Here is a 27713-nt window from a genome sequence, read left to right on the forward strand (position 1 = left end):
CAAGTTGCAGGAGTTCATGACCAGAGGCTCAAACACGCCCTTGGTGCCACCACTTGAAGATCCCGAGTCTGCAATTCACAAGAAAAAGACGCCCTTGCAAGGATTGAAGTCGGCTTTTTCAAGGAAGTCGGGAAAGAAGACAGGAGAGTCAGGTTCATCTGCGAGGCACAAGAGCAATATTGAGCACTTGGATCAGACACCCGTCCAAACCGAGTCCGAATACGATACCGAGCCGAAATTTGAAGAACACACGAGCGAACCCGAGAACGAGCCAAGGAACGAGATGGCAACGATTGAAGAAATGTCCATGGGAGCTTACAAGAAGCGAATCCGAGAAGATGTGGGTCCAGGTTTAGTCCAACCCGCAATACCTGCCACTGCCACATTCGAGCTGAAGGGACACATATTGACCGCACTGAAGGACATCCCATTTTTCGGGAAAGATCATGAGGATGCTTTTAAGCATCTAGATGAAGTCAACGACATTGCGGATTACTTCAACGTCCCTAATGTCAACAGAAACACAGTCTTGCTTAGGATGCTTCCCATCACTTTCAAAGGAGCTGCTAAAGAGTGGTTGAAAGCACTTCCACCGGGTACAATCACCACTTGGGCTCAAATGCGTGAGCAATTCCTGGACCAATTTTGCCCGCCATCCAAGATAGCCAAACTCAAGAAGGCAATAGCCAACTTTGAGCAACAGCCGGAGGAGTCACTATACGAAGCATGGGAGCGATACAAGGGCTTGCTCAGAAATTGTCCTCAACATGACCAAAATGTGCAGCAAGAGATGTCAATATTTTATGATGGGGTCAATGTGATGACAAGACAACTCCTTGATTCTCAAGGACCTTTGACAAAGAAAAATCCAAGGGAGGTCAAGGAGCTAATTGAAGAATTCGCGAAGCATTCTCGCGAATACCACAACCCGAGGCAAGAAGGAATCAAAGGCGGAGTAGGGGCTCAAACTAAAGAAATAGCAGCGGTCATGGCCATGCTGAATAATATGGACCGCAGGATAACACAGATGGACCAGTCGATACATGCCATAAGAGTGGGTTGCGAGAGATGCAGTGGTCCACACTTGACAAAGGACTGCAATGCAGATGAATATGGGAACAGAAAGGTTCAAGTGTGCTACTCTAGTGGGGATAAGTTTGATGAGGACTGGAGGAAACCGAAGAAGGAGTGGCTGCCATATGAAGAGTATAAGAGGCAAAAAGAAGAGAAATATAGACAGACTGTGACAACCCTATATTTTCCAAAAGCATTGTAACACTCGAAAGCCAAATACAACGGAATTAACCTCGAAAATAAAGTGTTCAAGTATCTAAGTTGGGATGCCTCAAATATTTGATATCATGCCAAGGTTTCCAAAAACATAAAGAACGCTCAAAACCGGGTTATATTGAAGAAAGTATAACCACTCGTATATTTACGACACGACGTTAAAACATTATTTGACGTAAAAAGTAAAATCTCAATAAAATACATTCTTGCCTTAAGTATCTAAACAAAAGTCGTAGATCTCGTTGAAAGGTGAGCGTGCATAAAAAGATCGCCCAAATTGGACCTCGTATGAAGAAGTTACGAATTTTCAAAGTTTCGTAACGGTAGTAGAGGGCTAAAAACTCGGATTGAAGATCGAGTGTTATTCAGCTATCGCCACCTAAATGGAAGTTGAAGATCTCCTCAGTGGTAATAAAACAATAAAAAGACAAACGAAAACCGATGTCGAATAAATAACCTATGAATTTTCTTACGAACTTTAGGAGGCCCGGCCTATTAAAAATATATCATTAAAAATGAAGTCAAAATTAGCCGACGAAGTCTAAATGAAAGTTGTAGAGCATAATCTCACCTACGCGTGGATATAAAGAACACGAAAAACGGAGCTCGTACGCGAAAGTTACGGAATTTAGAAGAGGACAGGCCGGATTACGCCCCGCGTTCTCTGGGAGTACGCCCCGCGTACTAGACCCAGAGTCGAGTCCCATCGGCCCGCCCCCTCTACGCTTAGCTAGCCAGGAGTCGTAAGCCATGACGCCATATTACGCCCAGCGTAACGAGGTACGCGCCGCGTACTCCAAAATTACGCCCCGCGTACTCACTCTTCCAGCACTATAAATAGATGGCATGAGCTTCGAGTTTTGGCACACCTTCACAATTCCTCAGCCATTCTCCCAGCTCCAGAGACCATTTCCTTACCTTGGTTTCCGCACTCGAGCCCCCGACGAAGGATCTACGCTGCAGAGATTCCCGAGAACCCGAAGACGCAACTTTCCGCGGTCGAAACTCTGCTCAACTCTAGCCTCTCTCTTCAAACTTAACGGGTGAGTTCATACCCCTACTTTTCAATTCTTTTCACGCTTTAGGGGGGGGGGGAATACAAGTACATTACAAGCCAAAGTATCATTTCATAAACATAATTATAATATCGTTCTTATAGGGTTTTGATGCAAAAATAACGTTATGTCTAAAGGGCTATTATATCACCAAGTTGTTCTTACTAAATGGAAACATACTTTTGAGAAACTATAATGAGTGTAGTATTCAAGTGATTCATACATTTTACATATACATCTCGACAAATGAAATGCTTTCAAAAGAAGTAAAGTCTTTATTATCGTAAAGTTGTTTATACCAAGTAATGTGAGACATTTAAACTTCAATGTACTCGTATGTATGCATTTCAAGTCCTGTATTATATACCATAATCTCTAGGAGAGAGAACAAGATACTTGTGTATAGATCTATACGGGATTGACAACCCCACACCTAAACTATTAGCTATAGTTAGACCGGCAGGTCTGGGGTGACAAATGTCATAACACTACAACACCTGAAGAACGTTGTTACAGGCCGTCAGTGTCAATAGTATGGTTATAAAACTCACATAAAAGTATAAAAACAAGTTTGATTTATGAGATTCATATATGCATTTCAGTTTTCCATTTTATTGTTAACATAAATTTTATCACTATTATTCAAGTATGGAAAACACTAACGCACTCCAACACGGGAAACTTTTCGAATCATTTATAGAAAATATTGGATTTTCTGAAAACCTCGATTTACTATCAAAAAGGACATACTTTTCAATGCAAAACACTTATGAACTCACCAACTTAATTGTTGACACTTTTTCGAAACCACTTGTATTTCTCAGAGAATCAGTAATACAGGTAACCACCAGCTTTTGGAGAAGGGAACACTAAGGATGTTTTATTATTGAACATTTATCATCTTATTGTAATATTCTTTTGCTAATATGTATAACGCAACAACATACATTTTCATTATATATGTGATGGTTGTGTTACTTTCTTTACAATATTCAATGGTTGTGATACTACGTGAAGTCATCCACCCCCGAATGTTTCCGCCATTCTGGTTTGGGGGTGTGACACAGACAGGTCGAGGCCTATATCAAAAGGAGCAGTCACCGCCCGAGAAGAAACCCGACCTAGAGACCATTTTGATGAAGTTTATGGAGGCTTCGGAAAAGAGACATGATGCCACTGATTCTGCCATTTTGGAACAACAAACTTTGATAAAGAATCAGCAAGCCTCCATCCAAAACCTTGAAGTACAATTTGGTCAACTAGCCACTCTAGTTCATGAGAAGTTATCCCCGAAAAATACCGAAACGAAGACCCAATCGCATGTAATGGCCATAGACACCGAAGAAGAAGCCATCTCGGAGTTCCTGGAAGCATTGGAAGAAGAACCACAGAAGCCCGATCAAAAGATGAAGAAGACCAAGCTCGAAAATCATGAAGCTGTTGAGTTCCAGAATTCACGACGTGAACCTTATATGTTCACGACGTGGACTCGTCATGAACAACAAAATTCTACAGTCAGTTCGGTTTATCAGCCACCCTTGCCTTTTCCGTCCCAAGCTACCCTTAGTCCACTGGAGAGGGAGCATAGAGAGTTTGTCAAGCATGTGAAGGGGATCCCGATTAATACTCCCTTTGTCGAGTCCCTATCCAAAACTCCCAAGCATAAAAAATTACTGCAAGACTTGATAGACACTCGAAGGCAATTAAAGAAGCAGTCTACAGTGATTCTAAGTGAACAAACTTCAAAAGCTGTGTTAGGAGAAACACCAGAAAAGATGGGGGATCCTGGATGCCTCACTCTACCGTGTGAGTTTGGTAATAAATTGAAGGTTAATGCTTTAGCCGATTCTGGGGCTAGCATTAATTTGATGCCTTTTTCATTTTATCAAAAATTAGAGATTCAGAAGATGAAGGCTACAAGAATGAAGATTCACATGGCGAATCGTTCGGTGACACAACCCCGCGGCATCGTGGAGGATATTTTTGTGAAAACTGGAAAATTTGTTTTTCCAATAGACTTTGTAGTCTTAGACATGAAAGAAGATCCCGATGTTCCAATTATCCTTGGTCGGCCATTGCTTAACACTGCTGGAGCTCTTGTTGATATCCGCGAGTCTAAGCTCACCTTGAGAGTTGGAGATGAAAAAGAAGTTTTTGGGATAGAAGATGGCTTCCCAAAAGAACATGTTCAAGAAGAGGTGTTCACAATTAACAAAGACAATGAACTAGAAGAACTGGAGAAGCTTATGGAAGAAGAGATCAAGGCACTTCATCAAGTCAAAAGAACAAAACCTAGAGCATCCGTTCCATTTTTGGTTGAAGTCATAGCTTACAAAAGTCCACCTTCTTGGGTGAGTAAAGAGGATGAGGAGATGACAAGTGATGAAGAGGAGGTCACTTCAAGAGTGGCAAAGTCGGTGGTGCAAGTGGAGGAGGATGCGATGAGGTGCAAGGATGAAACTAAGGGCACAAAACGCAAGCTTGAAGAAGAGGAGAAAGTTAAAAAAGAAAATTCAAAGAAGGCATATAAAAGGCGAGTTCAAGCTTACACAGGCGTTGGTATTTCGATTGGGGGGTGAGTACCGGGAGTGCAGCCTGGTTGAGTTTGCTTGGAGAGTAGGACTGTATGATCGACAGGAGGCTATGACTCCCGAGTTTGGCATGTTTTTGAGTGGGGCTGCTAGAGGATATGCGGAGGGTGTCACGGGGTATTCTTTTTAGCATAACATTGCCTCCGGGATGTTTAATTCCGGAGTATCTCCCGAGAGCAGTATTCGGTCCCCGATCCATCGTTTACTCCACCGGTTCATCACCTTCCATCAACCATAAGAGGCATGGAGACAAAGTGACTAAGCAGAAATTATTTTTCTTATGGTGCATCTTACAGCCTGGTGTCTGTTGCAACATCCCGTATTTTCTAGCCCGTTTTCTGGCCGGGTCTGCCGCGAGTTCGCGCCCTGGGAACCCCATTTGTGGGGGGCATTTTGTTACTCGTTTGGCCCGTTCTTATCATTTGGTTGTTCCCGATATTACTAGATCCATGACATGTGTGGACGAGCATGACTTTGGTATGGGATATTTGGAAACTATGCGGGTGGTCAGAAATTTTGGATCGCATTGGGGCATCGTTCCATCAGATGTTGAGGGTGATGATGAGGATGATCAGCCAGCCGATCAACCTGCGCCAGAGCCGAGACCGAGGCGCAGGAACGTGAGAGGAAGGGGGGACCGCGGGCAGCCGATACACCCACCTGCTTCCATGGTTGGTGCGCCTTTTGGGGGTGATATGGCTGGTTACTTTGACCAGTTATCGTTGAGTGTGAATTGGATAGGTGGCACGATGGAGAATGTTGTTCGGCATCTTGGGGTGGAGCAGCCGCCTCATTTAGGGTATCATTACCCGATTTGCCCACGATGGTCAGAGTATGGTGGTCGTGGAGGTGATGGAGCTAGTACCAGTGGAGCGCATGAAAATGAGGAGGATGATTGATCGTTATTTATTTTGTTTGATTTGTTTTTAGTTTTTTTTTAGTTTGTTTTTATGGGATTGTAAGAACTACTTTGAATATTATGTTACTTTTATTCTTCGTTGTTGATTGTTTCTCAGAAATTGCTAAGGAGCGCCTAGGAGGGATAGCGAGTTATGAATGCGTACGTTTTTAGCCGGGAGTGTTTAATGCCGAGAGTCGAGACCTATATTTTCAAAATAAGTGTGGGGTGAGTTAAGAGAGTGGAGTGTCAGCGAAAGAGTCATAAACTGATGACTTTGAAAGAGTCTTAATACATTAAGACATTAGAAGAAGAATTGGGCAATCTTTTCTGCTAGTCTAGTTTTCACGACGTGAACTTTTATTATTCACGCCGTGAGTCAGTTATCAGGAGGTTTTCAGAATACGCTAAGTTTCGATCTCACGTCGTGAATTGTTTCACACTCACGTCGTGAATATTAGATTTTCACAAGATTCCAGACCCTTGACATTTTAGTCTTCTATGGGTTGATGCTATTCTTCTTGTCAATATATTCAAGATTATTTTGGCTCAATTTTTTACCACCATGCAATGTAGCATATGCTTTCCCATATTGGTCATTCTACTTTTGGAGACTTGTGTGACAACCCAAGTTGTCCCGTTACATTTCCCCGTTACCGTTAACGGAATATTCCAGTTTATAAAAGTTCCGTTAATTGGAGGTCGTCAATTAAATAAACATTACAATTGTTTATGTTCAATAGGCCGTTAAGTCGTGATGAAAGGAAATAAAAACACATAACATACATTTCCATTTAATTGGAAAAAGTTAGTTTTTATTATTACGACCACTAAATCGGGTGCGACCAAAAGCCCCGTTTAACGGCAGTATTGGGTAGAATTCCACTGAGCCCCGACTCAAAACCCTATATAAGGGTGAGTGGAGTCCATTGGAGACTTTTTACACTCTCCAAACTCTCTCTCTCTACAACTTTTTACCGAGCCAAAAATCGTCCGTTTCGAGCCCCAAACGAGTAGGTAAACTATCCTAACTCGTTGTATAACTTATCTAGCGTACAAATTCGAGTTTAAAACATATAATAGGGACAACATCATGAGTTTACAGCCCAAGAACACTCTTGGGCCGTGAACACCAATTAATGGGATTTTTAAGCCCCAAAACCCCTCCAAATTGTCCCTAAGGCTTGGATATGACTTGTAGGCTTATGAAATCGGACTTAGAACACCATGAACTAGCATTTTGAAGAGTAAACAAGAGTTTACTGCCCAAGAACATGCTTGGGCCATAAACTCCTCTTCATGGGGAGTAAACTCATTTTTGTGTGTTAAAAATGCCCTTAAACACACCATTGGCCTTGGATTAAATTCTAGAATCGACCAAAAACAAGCTAGGGACCTTAAATGCAATTAAAACAACTCCATAAGGAGTTTACGGCCGTAAACCCCTCATGGAAGGGTACCTGGGCCGTAAACTCCCACAAAGGGGTTATTTGGTGCCCTAAACTCTCCATTTGACTTGGAAAAAATGCTTAGGAAATTACCCACTACCACTTAAGCCCTTAATACACCAAAAGAAAGAGGGTATAGGAGCTTACGGCCGTAAGCTCCCTTGCTTATGGCCGTAAACTCCTCAAAGGGGCCATTTCATGCTTTAAACTCATTCACACCTTATGGTTTTGGACTTAGAATAATTCCATGAGCAAGTAGAAGCCTTAAAACACCCTAGAACCCATCACCATGAGTTTACGGCCGTAAACTCATGGTGAGTAGTCCCTGGGCCGTAAACATGGTGTTAGGGGTTTACTTTTGGAGAGTAAACTCCATTCCCTAGCCATACACACCCTTAGACGCTACCCGGGACACCCAAACACTTATCTAAAGTGTTTTCCGCTCCTTTGAGTGCGTATACTTGTTTAATTAGTATTAAATATACTAATTGTATGTGAACATATGTTATCATATGTTAAATAGGTCATTGAGTGTGTTCGAGTCCTTGCGTGACACCGAACGCCCAAACAGCGCCTTCGTCGGACCTACTTACACCAGGCGAGTTCATACCCCTGAATGAACCTTTCAATGTTTTTACATGTTTTATAGGGGGGAATACAAGTTAAACATGCCAGTTATCATATCAATCACATGTGATTGATAACCCGCATGCTCAAGATTTTACCACACTGTACACTGTTTTACCAAGTAGGACACTATAATGGTTTTCAAAAAGGTTTTCGTTTGTTTCAAGACTCTTATTTATACTGCTTTATTTAAAACTCACTTTAAACTGGTTTATAAAGGTTTTACAAGATTTTAATCAAAGTTCTCTTTCACAACGTATACTTTTACTTGTTTGTTACTGCTGCTTCGCTTTTACTTATTTAAAACTCCTACTTGATAACGCATTTCCTTCATGATACGCTTATACCGGATTTTTGTCTCTATATCGCTTATACTTGTAGCCTCTTATACTTGATAGACGCTCTTACTTCACTTATCATCGTCTCCACTTCGTGCTACACTTACACTTGGTACACTTATACTTCACGACTCGATTATCCTACTCTGTACACTTATACTTCACAATTCGATTATCCCACTCTGTACGCTTATACTTCACGACTTGGATATTTCACTGTACGCTTATACTTCACGACTTGGATATTTCATTGTACACTTATACTTCACGACTCGGATATTCCACTGTACGCTTATACTTCACCAGTCGGATATTCCACACTGTACACTTATACTTCACGATATGATTCCACTTGATACACACTCAAGCGTAGTTAGATGTATGTATGTGCTTGTATAGATGCATATAAATAATGATTGAAGGAATTAGGAAGACTTGTCCGCCCTATTTCCTTTTCTTCGTTGAGATGTGGTCTGGTGGGATCGGATGTCCATCCGAAGGTCGTTTGATTCATTATTTATATATTATGTACACAAGCATAGACATACGGGTTTACTTCAGTCAGTTCAGTTATGAGTCTCTACCTCTAGTTCAGCACTTACATTAGAAACCCACTACCCACTATTTGGGATGCATCTTCAGGACACGGCCTTCTCCGTCGTCTAGTTGGTAACCAAAGTCTCCTGTAGGGAGAGCGGACATTGTGTGTATAGATCTATACGGGATTGACAACCCCGCACCCAGACTGCTAGCTACAGTCCCGGCCTACCAAGCCAACGGGTGACAAATGTCACATTTTAGACGCTTGTAGGGCGTCTGGTACTCTAGTCAGTATGGTTACGAGTATCCCGGTTTACCTTATAATTCTTTGGCACTCCCTTGCCATCCTTTCCTAGTGCGCGCCCGCCAGCCTCGTCCGGCGCCTCCGGGCGGCCTCACCTAGCTCCTTGCTAGTTGGGCCTGATTTGGGCAGGCCCAAGGCCTTGCCTGGTGCGCGCCCGCCAGCCTTGCCTGGTGCGCGCCCGCCAGCCTCGCCCGACACCTCCGGGCGGCCTCACCCATAGTTGGGCCTGATTTAGGCAGACCCAAGGCCTGACCTAATTGTCCCCTATATAATGAACAGTACCTCCTCCATGGAGAGGGACCTTCCCCCTAGACTCTCCCCCAAGTGGCTCAGCCGCCACTAGACTTCCCCATGGCTCAACCGCCACTACACTTCGGCCGGGTGGCTCAACCGCCACCCGCCGCCGTCAGCCACCACCAGCACCCAGATGGTTCTCTCCAGCTATGGAGGACCATCTTAGATCTTCTAGCTGATCTAACTTGACCGTCGGAGCCCGCTCCCGGGGCACAGTCCCTGGGGCGGCTCTAACACGTCTCTCTGATTGTGATGTTAGATCTCCGCCGCAGCAGAAGACCAGAAGACTCGCCTGAGGCTGATGTTCCATCAGTCGTAAACTCCTAACCTTTTGACTATTTGTTGGTTTGAAGTCTTCTAAGCTATTCCAAGCATTCCTACTTCATGATTTAGCCTTAGGAAGTGTTGTATGGCATCAAAACACTCCTAAATGGAGTTTACGGTCTAAGGACCATTTCTACATGAGTTTACTACCTTAAAATCATGAGTTTACTACCTTAAACTCATAAGTTTGGTATTTGTCGGTTTTCAAGTCCTTAGCTCAAACATGGCACTAGTCTAGGTTAGATTTAGACATAAGGAACAACCGTGGGACATTTATGGGACTTCAACACATCATTTGGGGTGTTTACGGTTTTGGGAGCTCCCCAAACCGTAAACACATAAAAATATATGATTTTGGTGCTTTTTGTGTGATACACTCATCAAGGATGGATCTAGACAAGTCCCTAAGGCATTGTGAAGCATCTAGACACCCTAAAGCACCCTAAGGCACTATATTTGGTGTTTACGGTTTTGGGAGCCTCCCAAAACCGTGAACACCTTGTTCTTGGTGTTCTTGGGACTTTTCCTTGGTATAAACATGTATAACTAGCTTTAAATGACTCTAGGATAGAAGTACTTACATTGTGGAAGCTTGAAATGAACTTTAAGTCCAAGAACACTAGTGTGTGTTCTTGGTGTTTTGGAAAAACTAGTCAAAACACATAAATGAATGGATTAAAGGATGTACAATCACAAGATTAAGTGATATACTAACTTGAAAGGGCTAAAAACACTTACTAGATTGAAGATTTTGAATAAAAACTTGGATGATACTTGAGAGGATATTTTGGAGTTTACTCTTTTGGTGTTTGGGGAGCAAACTCAATAATGACTAGTCTTGGGGAGTAAACTCATACATAGGTATGAGTTCACAGTTTTTGGGTGATTTTTCAACCCAAACCTAAAAGTTTGGCCGCGAACTTCTAAGACACGAGGTGTTTGCAATTTCTAAAATTTCAAAACCCGAGATGACACTTTCTTTTACCCGTTCGTTTAAAAATAATATTAAAATAATCAGACGAACTTTATTTTTCCCAAAAACAAGTAAAATTAAACTTGACTTATAATATGAAGTGATTGACTTTTAGGGTTTGACCGAATGAAAATTCCGGGTTGTCACACTACCTTCTCAAAAGATGACATTCCTCAACAAATCCTTCGATTCCGACAACGATATAATGGGTGTTGCAGATCCGTAAAGAGGGAGGCCACGAGGCGACATCGGTTTCAAGATGAACATAACATAAGGACGATGAGACTGAGGAAGATGGCGACGCCATTGTTCGACAAAAGTGAGCTTACCATGTCTGAAGTCCGACGAACAGATCTGAACTCCTGTAAACGATGAAATGTCAAAGATGGAGAGAAACAAAGGCGACGACGAGCTAGGGTTTGCTGATAAAGATGATGGAGCTGGTGGTTTGACGACATACGCCGGTGAAGAATAGATTTGGTGGCTGAAATCCAAATTGATGAAGATGACGACGCTAGGGTTTTTGACGACCACCATTGTAGATCCAGCTCCGATACCAGGGGTTTCAAGATTTGGAAGGGAAAATCAAGGCATGTGTTCTTGATGCAAACCAAGATCTGATTTCTGTTACTGCTTAACGACAAACCTATCGATCTTTCTACAGAACTGGGGGATATTAGGATAGAAAATCATAATGTAGATGAAGAAGGCGATGGCTGGGTTTAGGGAGAGAGAGAGAAAGAGAGAAAAGTTTATTTTTTTATTTTATTTTTAATTAGAAAAATATTTAAATAAATACAAAAATAGAAAAAGAAATTACCAAATGGCAAATCTGTCATTTTAAATATTTTTTTAAATAAATTGGAGTAAACTCGCAACAAAATGAAAACCTTTGGACCAAAAGGACTAGTCAAAACATTTTTGACACAAAGTGATAATTTCCACCTAATCAAAGGGATCATTTTTACAATTTTGTCTAAAAAAATACATAGGCCTTGTTTAATAACAAAGCAATTTAAATAAATATAATATTGTGAGAGTTACAGATAGTATAAAAGAATTTAAACTTAGATCTATAAAAAAAAAAGAAAAATAATCAATCGATAAAAATAAAGATTTCAAATAATCATAAAATATTTTTTAAAATATGAAAATTAAAAATTTGAACATATAATATTTTAAAGTTATTTTCAAATATAAATATGTTATCTATAAATTAAATTGGACAAATATATTTTAATTTTTAGGTAATTCAGCTATTAAAAAGAATGAAAATAGAAAGTTCACATTTTTTTTTTCTTCATTTCATCAAAAAAACAACTTCGTCTAGAAATTCAGATGTCACAGACATAAGCAAGAAGAAACACAGTTTCGTTCGACTTCAAAAAATCAAAACCCTTGAAAACCCCCTTCTTATTTTCTGGAGTGAGAAAGTGCTACAGAGAGAAGGTATGGTGGACGTTTCAGCCACGGGCGGTAGTTCAAGAGAACTTTCGCCGGAGGAAGAGATGCAGATCATACATTCCACATCAATGGCAGCCGAACCTCTAACCAAAGTAGGCGATACGTTTTGTTTAATTAGTCGAAGGTAAGTCTGATACTTTTTATCTCTTTCAATCGCGTATCTATATCTGTCGAGACGATGATTGAATTTGTTGGTCATTTTAGTAGAATGTAGCGGCTTCATAAAGAATTAGGGGTTTGGTTTCCATTTAAGGGGGTGCTTCGAGAAAAGAAAGGCTGATGTCTGTCGATTTTGAGGTTCATGCAGTTAATCTGATAACTATCATCTAGAATTATGGTTTAGTTAGATGATTTCCCGATGCTGTAGTTGTTGAATTTTGGTACGAGTAAGAGTTAGTGCAAACTAGACAGTCTTCGGAAGCTGATCTATCATCTATGCACGATTTTCCACTTCAACGTTGGTTTGGTTGAAATTTTTTGCTTTTTTGGGTAGAATGCATTGCTTGTATAAACGATTAGGGTTTTAGTATCCAGTTTACCTGGGTGTGACGAGAAAGGCAATCCAAAGTTTTGTAATTCAAGCTCCATACATTTAACTCCATAGTTATTATGTTTACTTAAGGCTTAGTTAGATGAATACCTGATGCTGATATGAAGAACATAATCAGATAGTTTTTGAGGCTGATATGAAGAACATAATTTTCCACTTCAATTCCACCTTGATTGAAATTTTTTCTTTTTAGGGTAGCATTTAGTGGTTTTAAAAAGGATTAGGGTTTTAGACTTTTAGTATCCAATGCAGTTAATTCCATAATTGTCATGTACAAAGTGCAATTAAGGCTTTGTTAGGTCCTCAAAAGATAGATAGAGGAAACTACAAAGGGCTAGGAATAATGTTTCTCAATTACTACTTTGGTCAAGGGAAGAATAAAGTGAACAGATGTGCATAAAAGTCTATGAGAGTGCTATTAGATTCACTCTGAACCCTATCACACCACAATGTCACTTGCATACACCAAATCATGTTACATTTGCGTGTGGGATTAGTTTAGAGGCAACCCATATAAGGTAAAATGATAAAGAAAGTGCAATACTTTTTAGGTTTTCTTTACATTGGGGAGAGTTGAACCTTGCATTAACTGCTATGTTACATCATTGTACTCAAGAAGTCTAGTATGCAAGTGACAGAAACAAGTTTGTTGCAAAATTGCAAGTGAAATATAGCATACAAAGATTTCCTTGTTTTATGTGTCTTCATTTGTTTTATTACTGTAGTTATGATGCTACTTTTCTTGTGATATCTAGTTTGTCTTTCGCAATTCATAACATATGTTTTTCAAGTAATATTTCTTTCTTTCTTTTAAATGGGCATTTATGTAGCATGAAACTCTTATAAGGAAATCTATTTCTGAGTAAAGCACGTAGAAAAGTGTTAAAAAATTAGGGTTTTAGTATCCAATTTACGTGGGTGTGATGTTTTTGAATTTGAGGTCCATGCAGCTAATTCCACAATTATTATGTGCAAATGCAATTAGGGCATCATTAGATGAGTTCTGTATAGTTTTTGAATTTTATTCCAGTAAGAACTAGTACAAAGTAGATAGTTTCTGAAGCTGAACTTCATAAACATGATTTTAACTTCAACTTTTGGGGCGATGATTAAATTTATTGACTTTTTGGTCAAGTCAAGAATAACATAAACAAAACCATTAAAGTCTACAAGAATATTATTAGATTCAGTTTACACATAAGTACAAAAACGTGTCATCAATAAACAAAATCTTGACATTTCTGTTTTTCTGTAAAGTATGTTGATTCATAAATCAGCATGATAATTGAACCATGGGTTTTAGGAGTTTTTCAGTAGTTTATATTAGCTGTTATAAATCCATCACTGTTTTCTGTATTGAATATGCTAATGTATCTATTTAAGATATCAAATAGCTTTTTCTGTGATAAATGTTATCCTTTTATGAAATAAAGATGCCTACTGTAAACATTTTGTTGACAGATGGTGGGAGAAATGGATAAGTTATGTTACTCAAAACAAGACAGGTGGCACAAATGAAGGATCATCTTCAGATCATCATGATTTAGGCAGTTCAAATACTCCAAAAAGGCCATCAACCATTGACAATTCTGATTTAATTTATGAAGCAGCATCTACAAATTCAACCATGGGTATTGAGCTCCATGATACACTGGTAGAACACACTGATTACATTTTGGTCCCTGAAGAAACTTGGAATCAATTATGTTCATGGTTAGTTTTATCTTACATTTTGTTCCAAATCTTGCTGAAATATTATAAAAAACAAAGTATTATTAGCTGTTTTACAAGAAATACACGAGGAAACATCAAGTGATTTCTTGAAATACAGGTATGGAGGGGGTCCTAAATTGGATAGAAAAGTGATAAGTTGTGGTCAAAGTCAAACTGAATTATCTGTAGAAGTTTACCCTTTACGCCTTCGGTTACATTTAATGCCAAAAGGTGACCAATGTGCCATAAGAATAAGCAAAAAGGTAAACAAACTTATTATTATTATTATAATATTAAAATTTACAAATAATTCACTCCCTTAATCAAGATGATAAGATTTGAACTTATTGTGAGCAGGAAACAATTGGCACACTACACAAAAAGGCTTGTGAGATATTTCAGCTTAATTCGGAGCAAGTAAAGAATTATATATATTTTATTCACTTCGGATAAGTTTTCTTTTTTCTTTATAATTCTTTATTCTTTTTACCCATGGTCTGCCAGGTCAGCATTTGGGATTACTACAGCCACAGAAAACATGCTTTGATGAATGACCTGGATAAAACCCTTGATGATGCCAACATACAAATGGATCAAGACGTGAGTTACATCTTTACAGACATTAATTACATAACATGTTTTACTTGATTTGATTATTTCTGAATACAGATCTTGGTGGAAGCCATTGACAATGGTGGTGGATGTAGAAATGATGTTCAAGAAAACGGGTTTGCTAAAAACGAGTCAACAGGACTTATAGAGCCTTCCAAAACTAACTATCCAGTTCTTTCAGCAAACAAAAATCTTCCAAAAAACAACAATTCAGAAGTGTCACAACTTCAGAATTTGTCTTCTGCAATCAAAGAATCAGAAGATAAGACACAGACACAGACACCTGTCAGTGTTGGTGTCAGCACACGTGGCTCTTCTGGTGGCTTAACTGGATTGCTAAATTTTGGAAACACTTGCTTTATGAATAGTGCTATTCAGTGTCTTGTTCATACACCAGAATTTGCTAGATACTTTAGAGAAGATTATAACCAAGAGATCAACTGGCATAACCCTTTAGGAATGGTGGTAAGTTTTACTTTTAACACAAACTGTTATTTAATATTTTTATTTTTGAGTAGTTTTTTTTAGTTGTATTAACTATTTAATATAATATTGGTTTTGTAATTTGTAGGGTGAGTTAGCTTTAGCATTTGGTGAGTTACTTAGGAAGTTATGGGCACCAGGAAGGACTCCATTTGCTCCAAGGCAATTCAAAGCAAAGCTTGCTCGTTTTGCACCACAATTTAGTGGATACAATCAGCATGATTCTCAGGTTTTCTATTTCTTGCATTTAGCCTTTAATGAAATATATTGTTTATGTTTTATATGTTTACTTCATCTCAGGAGCTTCTGGCATTTTTGCTTGATGGATTACATGAAGATTTAAACCGTGTGAAACACAAGCCTTACATAAAATCCAGAGATGCAGATGGTCGACCTGATGAAGAAGTTGCTGATGAATATTGGGCCAATCACATTGCTCGAAATGATTCAATAATTGTGGATGTTTGCCAAGTAAGCATCATCAATTTTCATTCAACGCTTCTTGAATAATATAATTTGATGGGTTTGTTTGTTTGTTGAACAGGGTCAATATAAGTCAACTTTGGTTTGTCCTGTATGTGAGAAGATTTCGGTTACATTCGACCCATTTATGTATCTGTCATTGCCACTTCAATCAACCACCACCCGAACAATGAGTGTCACAGTATTCAGCTGTGACGGAAGTGCAGTGCCCACCACTGTAACTGTAACAGTACCCAAACAGGGACGTTGCAGAGACTTGATTCAAGCACTTTCCACTGCTTGTGCTTTAAAAAACAATGAAAAAGTCTTTCTAGTCGAGGTCAAAACATAACTCATAACATATTACATTCATCATGTTTAATTGTTTAAATTAAATCAAATTGGTTTTTTTTTTTTTTTGTTTTTCACAGATACGGAATCACTTGATTCACCGGTTTCTGGAGGATCCTCTCATGTCATTATCCTCCATAAAAGACGATGATCATCTTAGTGCTTATAAGATCCCCAAGTCCATGAAAAATACTAAATTTCTCCAGTTAATACATCGTCGTCAAGAGCTGTAAGTCATGTCATTAAAATACAAAGCATTTAACTCTTTTTTTATTTTATTTTATTTTTCTCATCATATTTTTTTTAATAATCTATTTAAGGGAAACCGGAAATGCACGGGGCACAACGGGATGGAAGGCATACGGGACCCCACTTGTTTTTCCCGTTTCATGTGATGCAACAATCACAAGAGGCGATATACAATTAATCGTCCACACAATGCTCTCTCCCATGCTAAGAACCGAACCGGTCTCTAATTCCGAACCCGATGACGATTCCGATTCCAAGACGGAATCGGAATCACGAAAACTTCCGCTAAAGTTAGTCGACGGAAACAACGCGTGTATCGATCTTTCCGTTGGGGAAGAAAGAACCGTGAGATTCCCCTCATCATCAATGTCGATACTCCTCTTCATTGATTGGTCCCCAAAGCTTTTGAAAAAATACCAAACACATTACTTGGAAAAATTACCCGAAGTTTATAAATACGGGCCCACAAAGAAAACACGAACCGAGCCTCTGTCTTTGTACACATGCTTGGAAGCTTTCTTACGCGAGGAGCCTTTGGTGCCTGAAGACATGTGGTAAGAAATTACTATTTAGCCCTTGAATAATGAATGAATGCATGGCCTTGTGATTTATTTCGTTTTCGTTTGGTGAATGAAGGTATTGTCCTCAATGCAAAGAGAGAAGGCAAGCAAGTAAGAAGTTGGATTTATGGAGGCTTCCGGAAGTTCTTGTGATCCATTTGAAAAGGTTTTCGTATAGCAGATCCATGAAGCATAAGCTGGAGACATTTGTCAACTTTCCAATTCATGATTTTGACTTGACAAAATACGTTGCTAATAAAAACAACTCAAGTCGTCAAGTGTATGAACTCTATGCGTTGACAAATCACTATGGTGGCATGGGAAGTGGTCACTATACTGCATATATTAAGGTCAGTTCATGATCTTGTAATTTTTTTTTCTTTTTTTATATAAATTTCAACTAATTAGTTAATTATTTCTTTTCATTAATGTTGTGAAGCTTATTGATGAAAACCGGTGGTACAACTTTGATGATAGCCACATATCAGCCATTAATGAAGATGATGTCAAGTCAAATGCTGCTTATGTCCTCTTTTACAGAAGGGTCAAAACCGATGACAATGGATCTTAAAACCCACATTTGTATAACATATTAAGATTATTAATAATAAAAAACATGTGCACTAGATCTTAAAAACTGTTTTTAAACTCCTAAATGTTTTAGGGTTTAGGGTTTATAGTACATTATCTTTCTTTAGGAAACACATTCTCGATCTTTATAAAAAGAAAAAGAAATGGTATAGATGGTAAGATAGAATTTCAAGTGGATTTGCTTTTTAAAAAAACGACTATAGATAAAATAATTCAAATTTCCAAATTGGAAAGTTTTTGGTTATGTGAATTGTGAAGTATAGTGATTTCTGTAAAGTTTTAGACTTTATGAAACTAAGGACCACATATTTTGTGTACGTGTAAAGCCAAGGTGCTTTAAATTCCTAGTTTAACATCATTTTCAAGAAACTTATTTTTTTTTTAGTACAAATAAATGATTTGAAATTATAAGATTTATGGAAATTTAGAAATTGATATGTGGTCAGAATAACAAATGTGATCTTAATCTACCATTGACTTGAGGTCACAACTTCTCGTTTACGTCTACTTCCAATAAAGTGGATTTTTTTTGTTGGGTTCAACTCACGAAACGGATTGAATTTTTGTGTTCGATAACTATTTGTTTAGAAGTAAACATCAGGCCAGGGACATACACGTAGACAAAGTCCATAAGTCTCTTTTTGAAAATGAAAATTATTAAATTTGTATTTTTAGATCAAATTTATATACAACTACATAATTTACAAATAAGTAGAGGGGGGCTGATAATAGAGTAGACGTCGTACCTAAACGTTCCAATCAAACTCTCTTGCGGCTAATATTGAAGATGTATGTTTCCTTCCACACAAGTGTTGTCTCCAGAAAAGCCTTGAGCTGACTCACACAGTTTTACTCGGTGCTCATCACTATTTCAAGAACGTCGTGTGTGGTATAAATAAGGTGCACAAGGGTTTTCTATGTATCTAGCACAAAAGCTAACAACATAAAAGAAACCAAACCCACAATGGAACAAAAACTCTAATACTTGTATGAATCAGGTGCACAACGACCTTTTATATAGTTGGCATGAGAGCTCATAGCTTACAAGTATGACAATTCATATTGGAATTAAAACTCTTAGCTCATAGCTTACAAGTATGACAATTCATATTGGAATTAAAACTCTTATATTGAACTCAAACTCTTAGCTATTTCTATAAATATATAATTTTGGAATCAACACTACTCAACATGTGGTCATCGGGGGATTGTATAATTTATTCTCTCCATGATGTTTATTTTATACTCCATAATTATTAGTAATCATAAATATAATAATTAACGTTTTCTTAATTACACCAAAAAATTTGTAGCATAGTGGTAAAACTTACAAATGATATTTATAAGTGGATTTTGTTAACATGTACCGTTTTTCGTTTTTTATTATAATAGTTGTTCGGTAATGATTTTTTTTCTAAGACATTCCTTCTTTTAATTGATGAACAATTGTTAGGTAAACTTAAATTAGTGATGGATGTAACCCAAATGGTAAATTTTTTGTTTTTTGATGCAAAAGGATTTTCTTTAGTAGAAGCTACCAACAAGTTGGATTATATCTTAGAAATTACAATAATTACACCATGAAGTCACCAAATCCGATCAGATTTTGAGGATCTATGTCTATAAGCAACCTGAGAAAAGACTGACATAATCTTGCCAAACAAATTAGCTTTCCTAGGTTTTTGTTTGACGAAATTTGAGCCATTCCGAAAAGACCAACATAACTAGTCAACATATAAACAAAAGAACAAGATATCTCGCCTCCACCATTTTCCAACAAACATCGGTAAAGAAACAACTGTATTAGAAAAAAAAGATGAGAAATAAACTCACCATAATATTCTTTTCATATATATACTTGTTAATATGATCAACATATTACTTAACTTATTAGAAATTAGTATTTTTTTTTTTTATTATTGCAAGTTTATAAAAGGCTTTTAATAAATGTTACATACATGAATTTGATTTTCTTGTATATACGAATATTGTTCTCTAGAGTTTTCATGTAGGGAGGAGAGATTAGGGTTTAAATCCTTATTTGTATAATGTTTAAAAATAGTATGGTTAGGCTTGAACGGTACGGGTGAGGGAAGCTTTCCCTCTCAGCTGCATCCCTTGACTGAGAGAAAGGTGGTGAGGGAGCCAATTCCCTCACTCTCTCTCCTATTCTTATTTGTCAACTTTTTTTTTAATCTTTTTTAATACTTATTAAATTATATACCTATTAAAAATTATAAAAAATATATCAAAATTCATGGTTTTTAATTCCATACAAAATGAATATAATATTTATGGGAAATATATTTTAAAAAAAAAAATAAAAAAATAGTGAGGGAAGTTTCCAACCTATTCCTTGAGTTTAGGTGAAGGAAAGGAAAATGAAGGGAATGGTCTTGTGGCCACAAAAAATGAGGGGAGTTTCCCACCTATACCCTCCGGCCTTATCTATCAAAAAATATATTTCGGAATGAATTTTTAAATACAATATGTAATCATTAGGCTTGCATATTTAGTTACACAAAAAAGGATAACCATAAAAATTAGGGGTGTTCAAAAATATTCGCATCCGAAATTATCCAAAATTTCGGATATCCGATTTTTCGGATTCGGATACGGATAATGAATTTATAAAGTTTCGGATATTTCGAATATCCGATATCCGAAAAAAATAATTTTTCTTTATTTTTTAATATTTTAAAATGAGAAATTAGAAACATTGACATGCTTAATGGACTAATGTTCCCCACCATTTTCAACTTTTTCGTGACCATTCTTTCCAAACTTTTATTGCAAACCTTTCCATTTACAATCGTTATATATTTGTTTGTTATAATCCTGGTTCGTTGACTTATAATAAAAAACTATTAAGTAAATGCTACATATATTTATTTGTTGCTATCGATATCCATCTATGTCGCAAGATTTAACATAGTTGGTATTATTAATTTTAAGAGTTACGGTGATTTTACGGATCTGATGTTCAGATGTGGATATTTATTTAAAATTAATGAAATTCGGATATCCGGTTTAATATCCGAATCCGTCTCCGAAATTTCGGATATCCGAAATTTCGGATACGGATTCGGATATCAAAAATCAACTATCCGAATTTTCGGATATCCGAAGTTCGGATATTCGAATTTTCGGATATCCGGTTTTGAACACCCCTAATAAAAATTACCATCAATTTTTGTCCATTTGTCAAAATGACAATCAAATGTGAAATATGCTACTTTTTATTTGGAAAACATAAGATTTTGAAAATTTTCTTATTAGGACAAAACATTTTCAAAAAAAAAGAAAGAAAAAAGAACTCTCATCCCATAAATAAAAAATGTATTATCATCGGTTTTTCAATTGAACTACACATTTTTATACATTTGAATTATAATATACTAGGTTATAACCCGTGAAAACTACGGTCGGTATCTTTGAAATTTCTATATAGATAAAAAATAATAAATATAAAAAAAACCAAGATATTTCGATTGTAAGTAATTATGAGTTAATTTGTTAAGCACGATAAACATAATAATGTTATTAGGATATGATTTTGTATTTTCAAAATTTGAATTGAATTTGATTTTTTACAAAAAAGAGAAATAATAGAAATCATAGAAAAATGACACGTGTTAAAGAGACATTCTAAAAAACTAACACATGTCATTTTTAGGTTTCATTTATTAGAAGAGATAGATTTCACAGTTTCTTTATTTTGTTTTAAGTTCAAGTAAAAACGAAAAACTTTTTTGATATTTCGGATTTATTCTTTAGTTTCGGATATATATTTGAAATCTTTAAATATATTTTATCTTTAATTTTGTCTGTAATATTTTGTTCGAACTCTGAATTTGAAATATGTATATTTCTTATTAAAAATAAAAAATGTACTTTGATGTGTAACATATAGCCGGTCCGAAAGAATATGGATAAATACCTATGGTTAATAAACAAATAAATTCATATCCCATTATCTTTTCATTTTTGAGAAATTAATTTTTATATTCGTATAACCAAATAAATAGAAACTCAAAATTGCATACACTGCCACACTGGTAATGTAACACAAAACCTACGTGTTTGCATCAATCAAACTGATTTAAACTAAACAAAAATACGTGAATGTTTAGCAATAGATCTTATTAGTTTTGTAACTAAATAAACCACAAGCACAATATTTAATTTTCGATTTAATATCTAAAAAGGCAATTAACAAGAGATGATTTAATGGGTTACCAACTAGGAAAAACCAAAAAGGAAAACGTTGCTCATTGTCTATCTTTATCCTACCAAGAGATGTCAAATCCCTTTTAGTTATAGTAATCTTTTACCCATTATTCAAAATCAAAATGTTTTTTGCTATAAATATTATCAAATTAAAATCCCACTCAAATTTGTCACATATTGCAAACCGATTATTGTGCTCCAATGTTCGATTATAAATTTATATTATTGATTATTGACGGTTGAATGCAAGAGGACTATATACACAAAAGGTTGAACCAAGTCAATCTCCATCTATTGCTTGTGGAAAATACATCACCACCTATTTTACCATTTTGCCCTTTCCTCATACCCTTTATATAGGTACATGATAGGAGACATATATACATATATGATGAAGAAGAAAACACTCATCATGACACTACCCTCACACCTTCAATTTTTATTGATTTTAGCTTCTTTACATGTAATTCAATCACAAATCATTCAAGACTCATGCACAACTTCAAGTATTGCGAATCTCAATGCTCAAATCTTGTTTGATGTATCTTCTCTTAGTTGCTCAAGTGTTTGGTCTTCTGAAGGCTTCATGCTTCGAGTAAGTCATATCATCATACTCATGTCATTAATATATCTTTTTATTTTATAAAAGCCCAAAAAATTATGCATATCTATGTGTGTATGTTTAATCAACATATTCTTCATAATTTATAAACAACACATATCATATCTTTGATATCCATGGCATATGTGGTGTGTGTTTTCTATGGCTACATTTCATTATCATTTCAAGTAAATATGTTCTTGAATGGTTTTCATTAATTGCATTAATGAAGCTTTAATCATTAACCATAATATTTATGGAGTTTTTGATCATATAAATGGGTAGGTTCTTGTTTTTTTATTAAGAAAAATCATTTTTAGTTAGACTCACTTAAACCACTACGACAATTTAGCATAATATACAAAACTTTAGTTTAAATTTTGTGTAAAAGCCAACAAACTTTTATATTTCTCCCACTTTTGTTGAAAATAGTCATTGCATACTTTCAGTTATGGTTACTAAATTCTTTAAAAAATAATGATATCATCTGAACAAAAAAGTAGCTATATTTTTTTTTTATAAGGTTGCATGACATCACAAAGAATCACTAAATTGCATATTATTATTATTATTTTCATAAAAAGTTGATAAGAAATATAAAAGTAAAAAAAGTTGGTTTAAATTTAAGGTTGTTATATTAAATATATTTCCAGATAAATAATCACTAAAATGCAATTTATGATTTAAAATCTGTATTTAACTATTTATATTCTGGAATTAGCAAATTTAATAATCACTTGTTACAGTACTCACAAGCTGGGCCAAGTTTATGGAGCTTCGTTTTGTCTGCACCCAACACGAACTCTTACGTAGCGATGGGGTTTTCGCCCAACGGCGGAATGATTGGCTCCAGCGCCATCGTCGGTTGGGTGTCCGGCGACAGTTCCGCCGCTATGAGAAGGTATTACCTCGGTGGAAAAACGCCAAGCCAAGTGTTAGCGGATCAAGGAAACCTACAATTTCTGCCGAACACATCTTCGATCATTTCGTTTTCGTCTCAGATGTATCTAGCGTTTCAATTGAACACAGATTTACCAAGCCCGCGGCTGGTGTTCGCCGTCGGCAGCCGTAATAACCAGGCTCCTACTCTGTCGAGCTTCCGGTTGACTGCTCATCGGAATCAGATCGCCGTCGGCTTCAATTACGCCTCAGGTTAGCGATCTATGAAAAAACCATTTCTATTTTCTCAATAATCATGATTCATATAGCTGCGATTTCAGAAACACAAATTAGATGAGTTTACATAAACAATTAAACAGTAAACACAACATTATTTAAACTTAATCGTATATGAACTTATGCAAGGAAGTTTGATGCTTTTATCATGTCATGTAACGATAGTTTTTTTAGTTGTATATATATTTATTTAACAATTAAATTTGTTAAGAATTTATACATTAAAGTTGATATTTTATCAAAATCAAAATCTATATGTAATCCAAACACAAAAGGTCGTGTTGTAAGTTGTAACTAACACATGGTATGACTATGGTGGGGGCTAAAATGAGCAGTTTTGCTGGATAATGAAGTTATCCAAAAGAAATAATGAGACAATTGACCAAAGAGGATCATCATTAATCAAGTTCCTTTAAGTCGGATTTTTATTACTAAAATTAAATCCTAAATTTAAATTTGAAAAACATTTAATAGTATTTTTTTAACATTGTTGGTCACAAGGACTTATGGTGTAAAACTTTCAATCCTTAAGGACCACGATTGTAACATATAAAAATCATTTGTGGTTTCTTTTGTAAACCACATGGACCATTTATTTAACTAATAATAATAACACGACTTGTAGATCGTTGAATAGAACATTAGCCCCCCTATGATTTGAGGGTGTTCAAATGGGTTCCCTCTTTTATCTCATTTTGTATTAAATTTATTTCTACCAAATATTTATTTCTTCTATGAGTATTAAAATCTTTATTTGGTTATATGTCAGTTCAAATTTTTTAGTCTTAAACAAATAGTTTTCTCTTTGTTGGTAAAGTTTCTTATCAACCATCACTTCTTTATCTTTAATAATCATATTATAAAATATTTATATCACTCCACATGATTTATTATTTTCTTATTATCAATAAACACACACAAACACAAAAACACACAAAATTTATTTTTTGATATTTTATATTTTGTGAACCATAATGTGTTAATGTGTTTTAAGCAATATAATGTCGTCCCCCATAGTCTTTGTCACTAATTTCAATCAATCAATTTTCTTTTAGTTTGAACATGAAAAGTTTGGCAAACATAGAAGTGTTTATATATGATTAGTAAACGGTGTCCCAAAAGTCTTTATCACTAACTCAATCAATTGAAATTGTTTTAGTTTAAAAATAATTTTTCTTGCAAATGTTTCTCATCTTTTTATTAATCTAATCCTTACTTTTTATGCGTACATAATATTGAAACATTTCTAAAGAAATCATAAAATTCTTATTGCGTTATGTATCATGGAACATTGCATCACCAATTTTTAAAGAATAGGTTGTGTTAGGCACTAATATTTTATAAGTTTAAAAATATTAACCATTATCCTTGGTTTTAATATTTCTAAATTATTTAAAAAAAAAAAACTTAAAATACACCAATTATTAAAAAAAAAAACTAAAAGTTTACTAGTGTCCTTAAAAATAAATTAATATTTTAGGACCACTCGTTTTATATCGGTTTTTTTATGTGGACTTGTTGATCGATGACTCAAAAGGATCCGATTTCATTTGGTCCTGCTCCACTTTCAACCTAACATTCCTTTAATGCTATTTTAAGTATGAGTTTTTAATAACTTTTATTTTTTAAAAGACTTCTTTTTGAAGTTATATAATGTTACAATAGTATAAGACTCATGTCACATTTTTAAATAATATCATCTTTTCCATTAAAAAAAAAAAACAAAAATCCTTGATATTATAATAATTAAATGCTATGACTTTTGATCATCATTTTGAATATCTACAGGTGAAGGTAGTGAAGTTAGTTATCCATATTCTGATTTGAAAAGAATTCATGGGATTTTGAATGCGGTTGGATGGGGTGTATTACTCCCCATTGGTGTTATGATTGCTCGTTACTTGAGGCATGTAGATCGATTATGGCTTTATGCACATTCAAGCATCCAATTATCAGGGTTTGTTATTGGATTTTCAGGCATAATTACAGGACTTATTTTAAATGATCGTATCGATATCAACGTTGCCAAACACAAAGCCATTGGCCTAATCATTATTACACTTGGTTGTTTACAGGTTTGTGCATTTTTTTTTTCTATACTTTGTTTGTTATAATGACATGACATTACTAAACTACAAAATTCCTAGGGTTATTTTCGATAATAAGTATAAAAAGGGCATTTAAATCCTTTATACATACACAATCAATTAAAACAAAATAAAAAGACCTTCCGCTGGACATAAAACTAAGGCCCCATTTGATAGTTGCTGATTGAGAAAGTGCTGACTGAGAAAGGTCTGTCTCAGTAAGAAATTCTAACTGAGTAAGAAATCATGTTGTTTGATTGAAAATCTGACTGAATGTGCTGACTAGTGCAAAATGACCATTTTACCCCGATGTTCTACACGTTTCTATGCAATATGAAGATAATAATAATAATAATAACAACAACAACAACAACAACAACAACAATAATAATAATAATAATAATAATAATAATAGACATTGATAATAATAATAATAATAATAATAATAATAAACTTCCAGCATAATAGACATTAAATATATTATTTTAGGAATAAAACACAAAAACCCATTTAGCTTGCTGGTAAATGACACCTAAGTTCTAATCTCGTAACCTTCATTAGCTATGAATTTTTATCCAAGCCAAGAGTACTATTGGAAACCCTCACTTTCTTTCTGGGTCAGCCATCTCCCAACTTCTTTCTCAGTCAAACCTTGCTTTCCGAGTCAGACGTCAAAATTTTGTCTATCAAACACCTTTCGTCTGATCGAGTCAGCCAAAAATGTCTGACCTGACTCGGTCAGATGCATATCAAACAGGGCCTAAGCGTTCAAACTGTCCTTTTTAACAAATGGAGCCGTAGGACATAAAATGTTTGTTACATTGGGCAGAAGCATACTGTCATTGTATTGTATTCGATATTCGACTCTAAATTGGTGAATGAGATATACATTATAATTTTTTTTGTCTCGCCTAGAAAGGTGAGACCTCTTGAAAATATTTTTCTCATGCTCATAATGTAAAATCGTTGTAGAAAGTTTGTCCAAGTTTGGTATTATTGAGTCCAACTTACAAAATAGTAAGTCAAATATTTATATTTATTTTGTAGGTTATTGCTATTTTAATAAGACCAAGTAAAGATTCAAAGGTGAGGAAATATTGGAATTGGTATCACCATAATGTAGGACGACTTTTGATATTATTTGCAATATTCAACGTTTTCTATGGCATCTATTTGGCGCATGCGGGAAGTGAATGGAACGTTACTTATGGAGTATTTCTTGGAATTATTGTCACAATTGCCTTAAGTTTAGAGTTGAGGTTGTTAACGGAAGACTAAAAAGAACATGTCTCTTAAGTCTTGAACTAACTGCTTCGTTATTATAATATATAATTTGTTGCATTACTCATTTTGTTTTTCTCTTTTTTCATATAGATTTATGTTTAGGTTATGTAACATGTATCTCTTTGAGTATGTCAATGTGTATATATGTTAAAATATTATGGTTATATTAGCTTAGTTGGATATAGAATGTGTTGAGTGGGTCTCAAGATTAGACAAATGTTCAAATTTTACATTTATATGGGTTACGAAAGAAACAAAGACAAAAATATTATAACAAACGATTTTTTAAGTAAGGAGTTTCTTGAAAGTTGAAACAATGAGACATTTGTCTTTTTTATCAAGCATAGAAGTTATGTTGTGAGGCTAACAAGCAATTATGTTGTGAAATACAAGTTTATCTTAATTCGTGTGACAAATGAACGGTTGGAATTTTATTAGAAAAAGTTAGCAAATGGCTAACATAATTATAAAGGAATTGCTAAAATAAGGTCTTGCAACCACAAAGTCTAATACTTATCTTCCTATTATGAGACACAAATCAATTATATGAATAATCAACCAACTATTGATTGATGAATTCCTTGTAACCGTAGGATCACTAAACATAATGCTATCCCA

General features: G+C 35.7%; 2 protein-coding genes and 1 non-coding gene across 4 annotated transcripts; 2 read left to right on the top strand and 1 right to left on the bottom strand.

The window, feature by feature from the left end:
- Positions 1–667: 667 nt before the first annotated feature.
- On the bottom strand, positions 668–774 carry LOC111886685 (small nucleolar RNA R71). The gene has a single exon (XR_008226103.1). It is a non-coding gene; the product is annotated as a small nucleolar RNA R71 (small nucleolar RNA).
- Positions 775–11997: 11223 nt separating this feature from the next.
- On the top strand, positions 11998–17763 carry LOC111886649 (ubiquitin carboxyl-terminal hydrolase 5). 2 transcript variants are annotated; one of them, XM_042896957.2, is made up of 14 exons: positions 12157–12270; positions 12354–12443; positions 14158–14409; positions 14528–14672; positions 14767–14826; positions 14914–15009; positions 15079–15486; positions 15593–15733; positions 15805–15975; positions 16049–16306; positions 16398–16546; positions 16638–17120; positions 17203–17476; positions 17566–17763. In XM_042896957.2, the coding sequence occupies exons 3-14, from the start codon at positions 14324–14326 to the stop codon at positions 17695–17697; spliced, it is 2403 nt and encodes an 800-aa protein (XP_042752891.1). In that variant the 5' UTR covers positions 12157–12270; positions 12354–12443; positions 14158–14323; the 3' UTR covers positions 17698–17763. The 2 variants fall into 2 exon arrangements, with proteins under 2 accessions (XP_023738672.1, XP_042752891.1); XM_023882904.3 differs by lacking the exon at positions 12354–12443 and having other exon boundaries at positions 11998–12270.
- Positions 17764–22312: 4549 nt separating this feature from the next.
- LOC111886677 (cytochrome b561 and DOMON domain-containing protein At3g07570-like) lies at positions 22313–27275 on the top strand. Its single transcript, XM_052766043.1, has 4 exons — positions 22313–22542; positions 23295–23700; positions 25513–25799; positions 26859–27275. The coding sequence occupies exons 1-4, from the start codon at positions 22336–22338 to the stop codon at positions 27087–27089; spliced, it is 1131 nt and encodes a 376-aa protein (XP_052622003.1). The 5' UTR covers positions 22313–22335; the 3' UTR covers positions 27090–27275.
- The last annotated feature ends 438 nt before the right edge of the window (positions 27276–27713 follow it).

The sequence above is a fragment of the Lactuca sativa genome, chromosome 8, assembly GCF_002870075.4.
Source record: "Lactuca sativa cultivar Salinas chromosome 8, Lsat_Salinas_v11, whole genome shotgun sequence".
Classification (NCBI taxonomy): domain Eukaryota; kingdom Viridiplantae; phylum Streptophyta; class Magnoliopsida; order Asterales; family Asteraceae; genus Lactuca; species Lactuca sativa.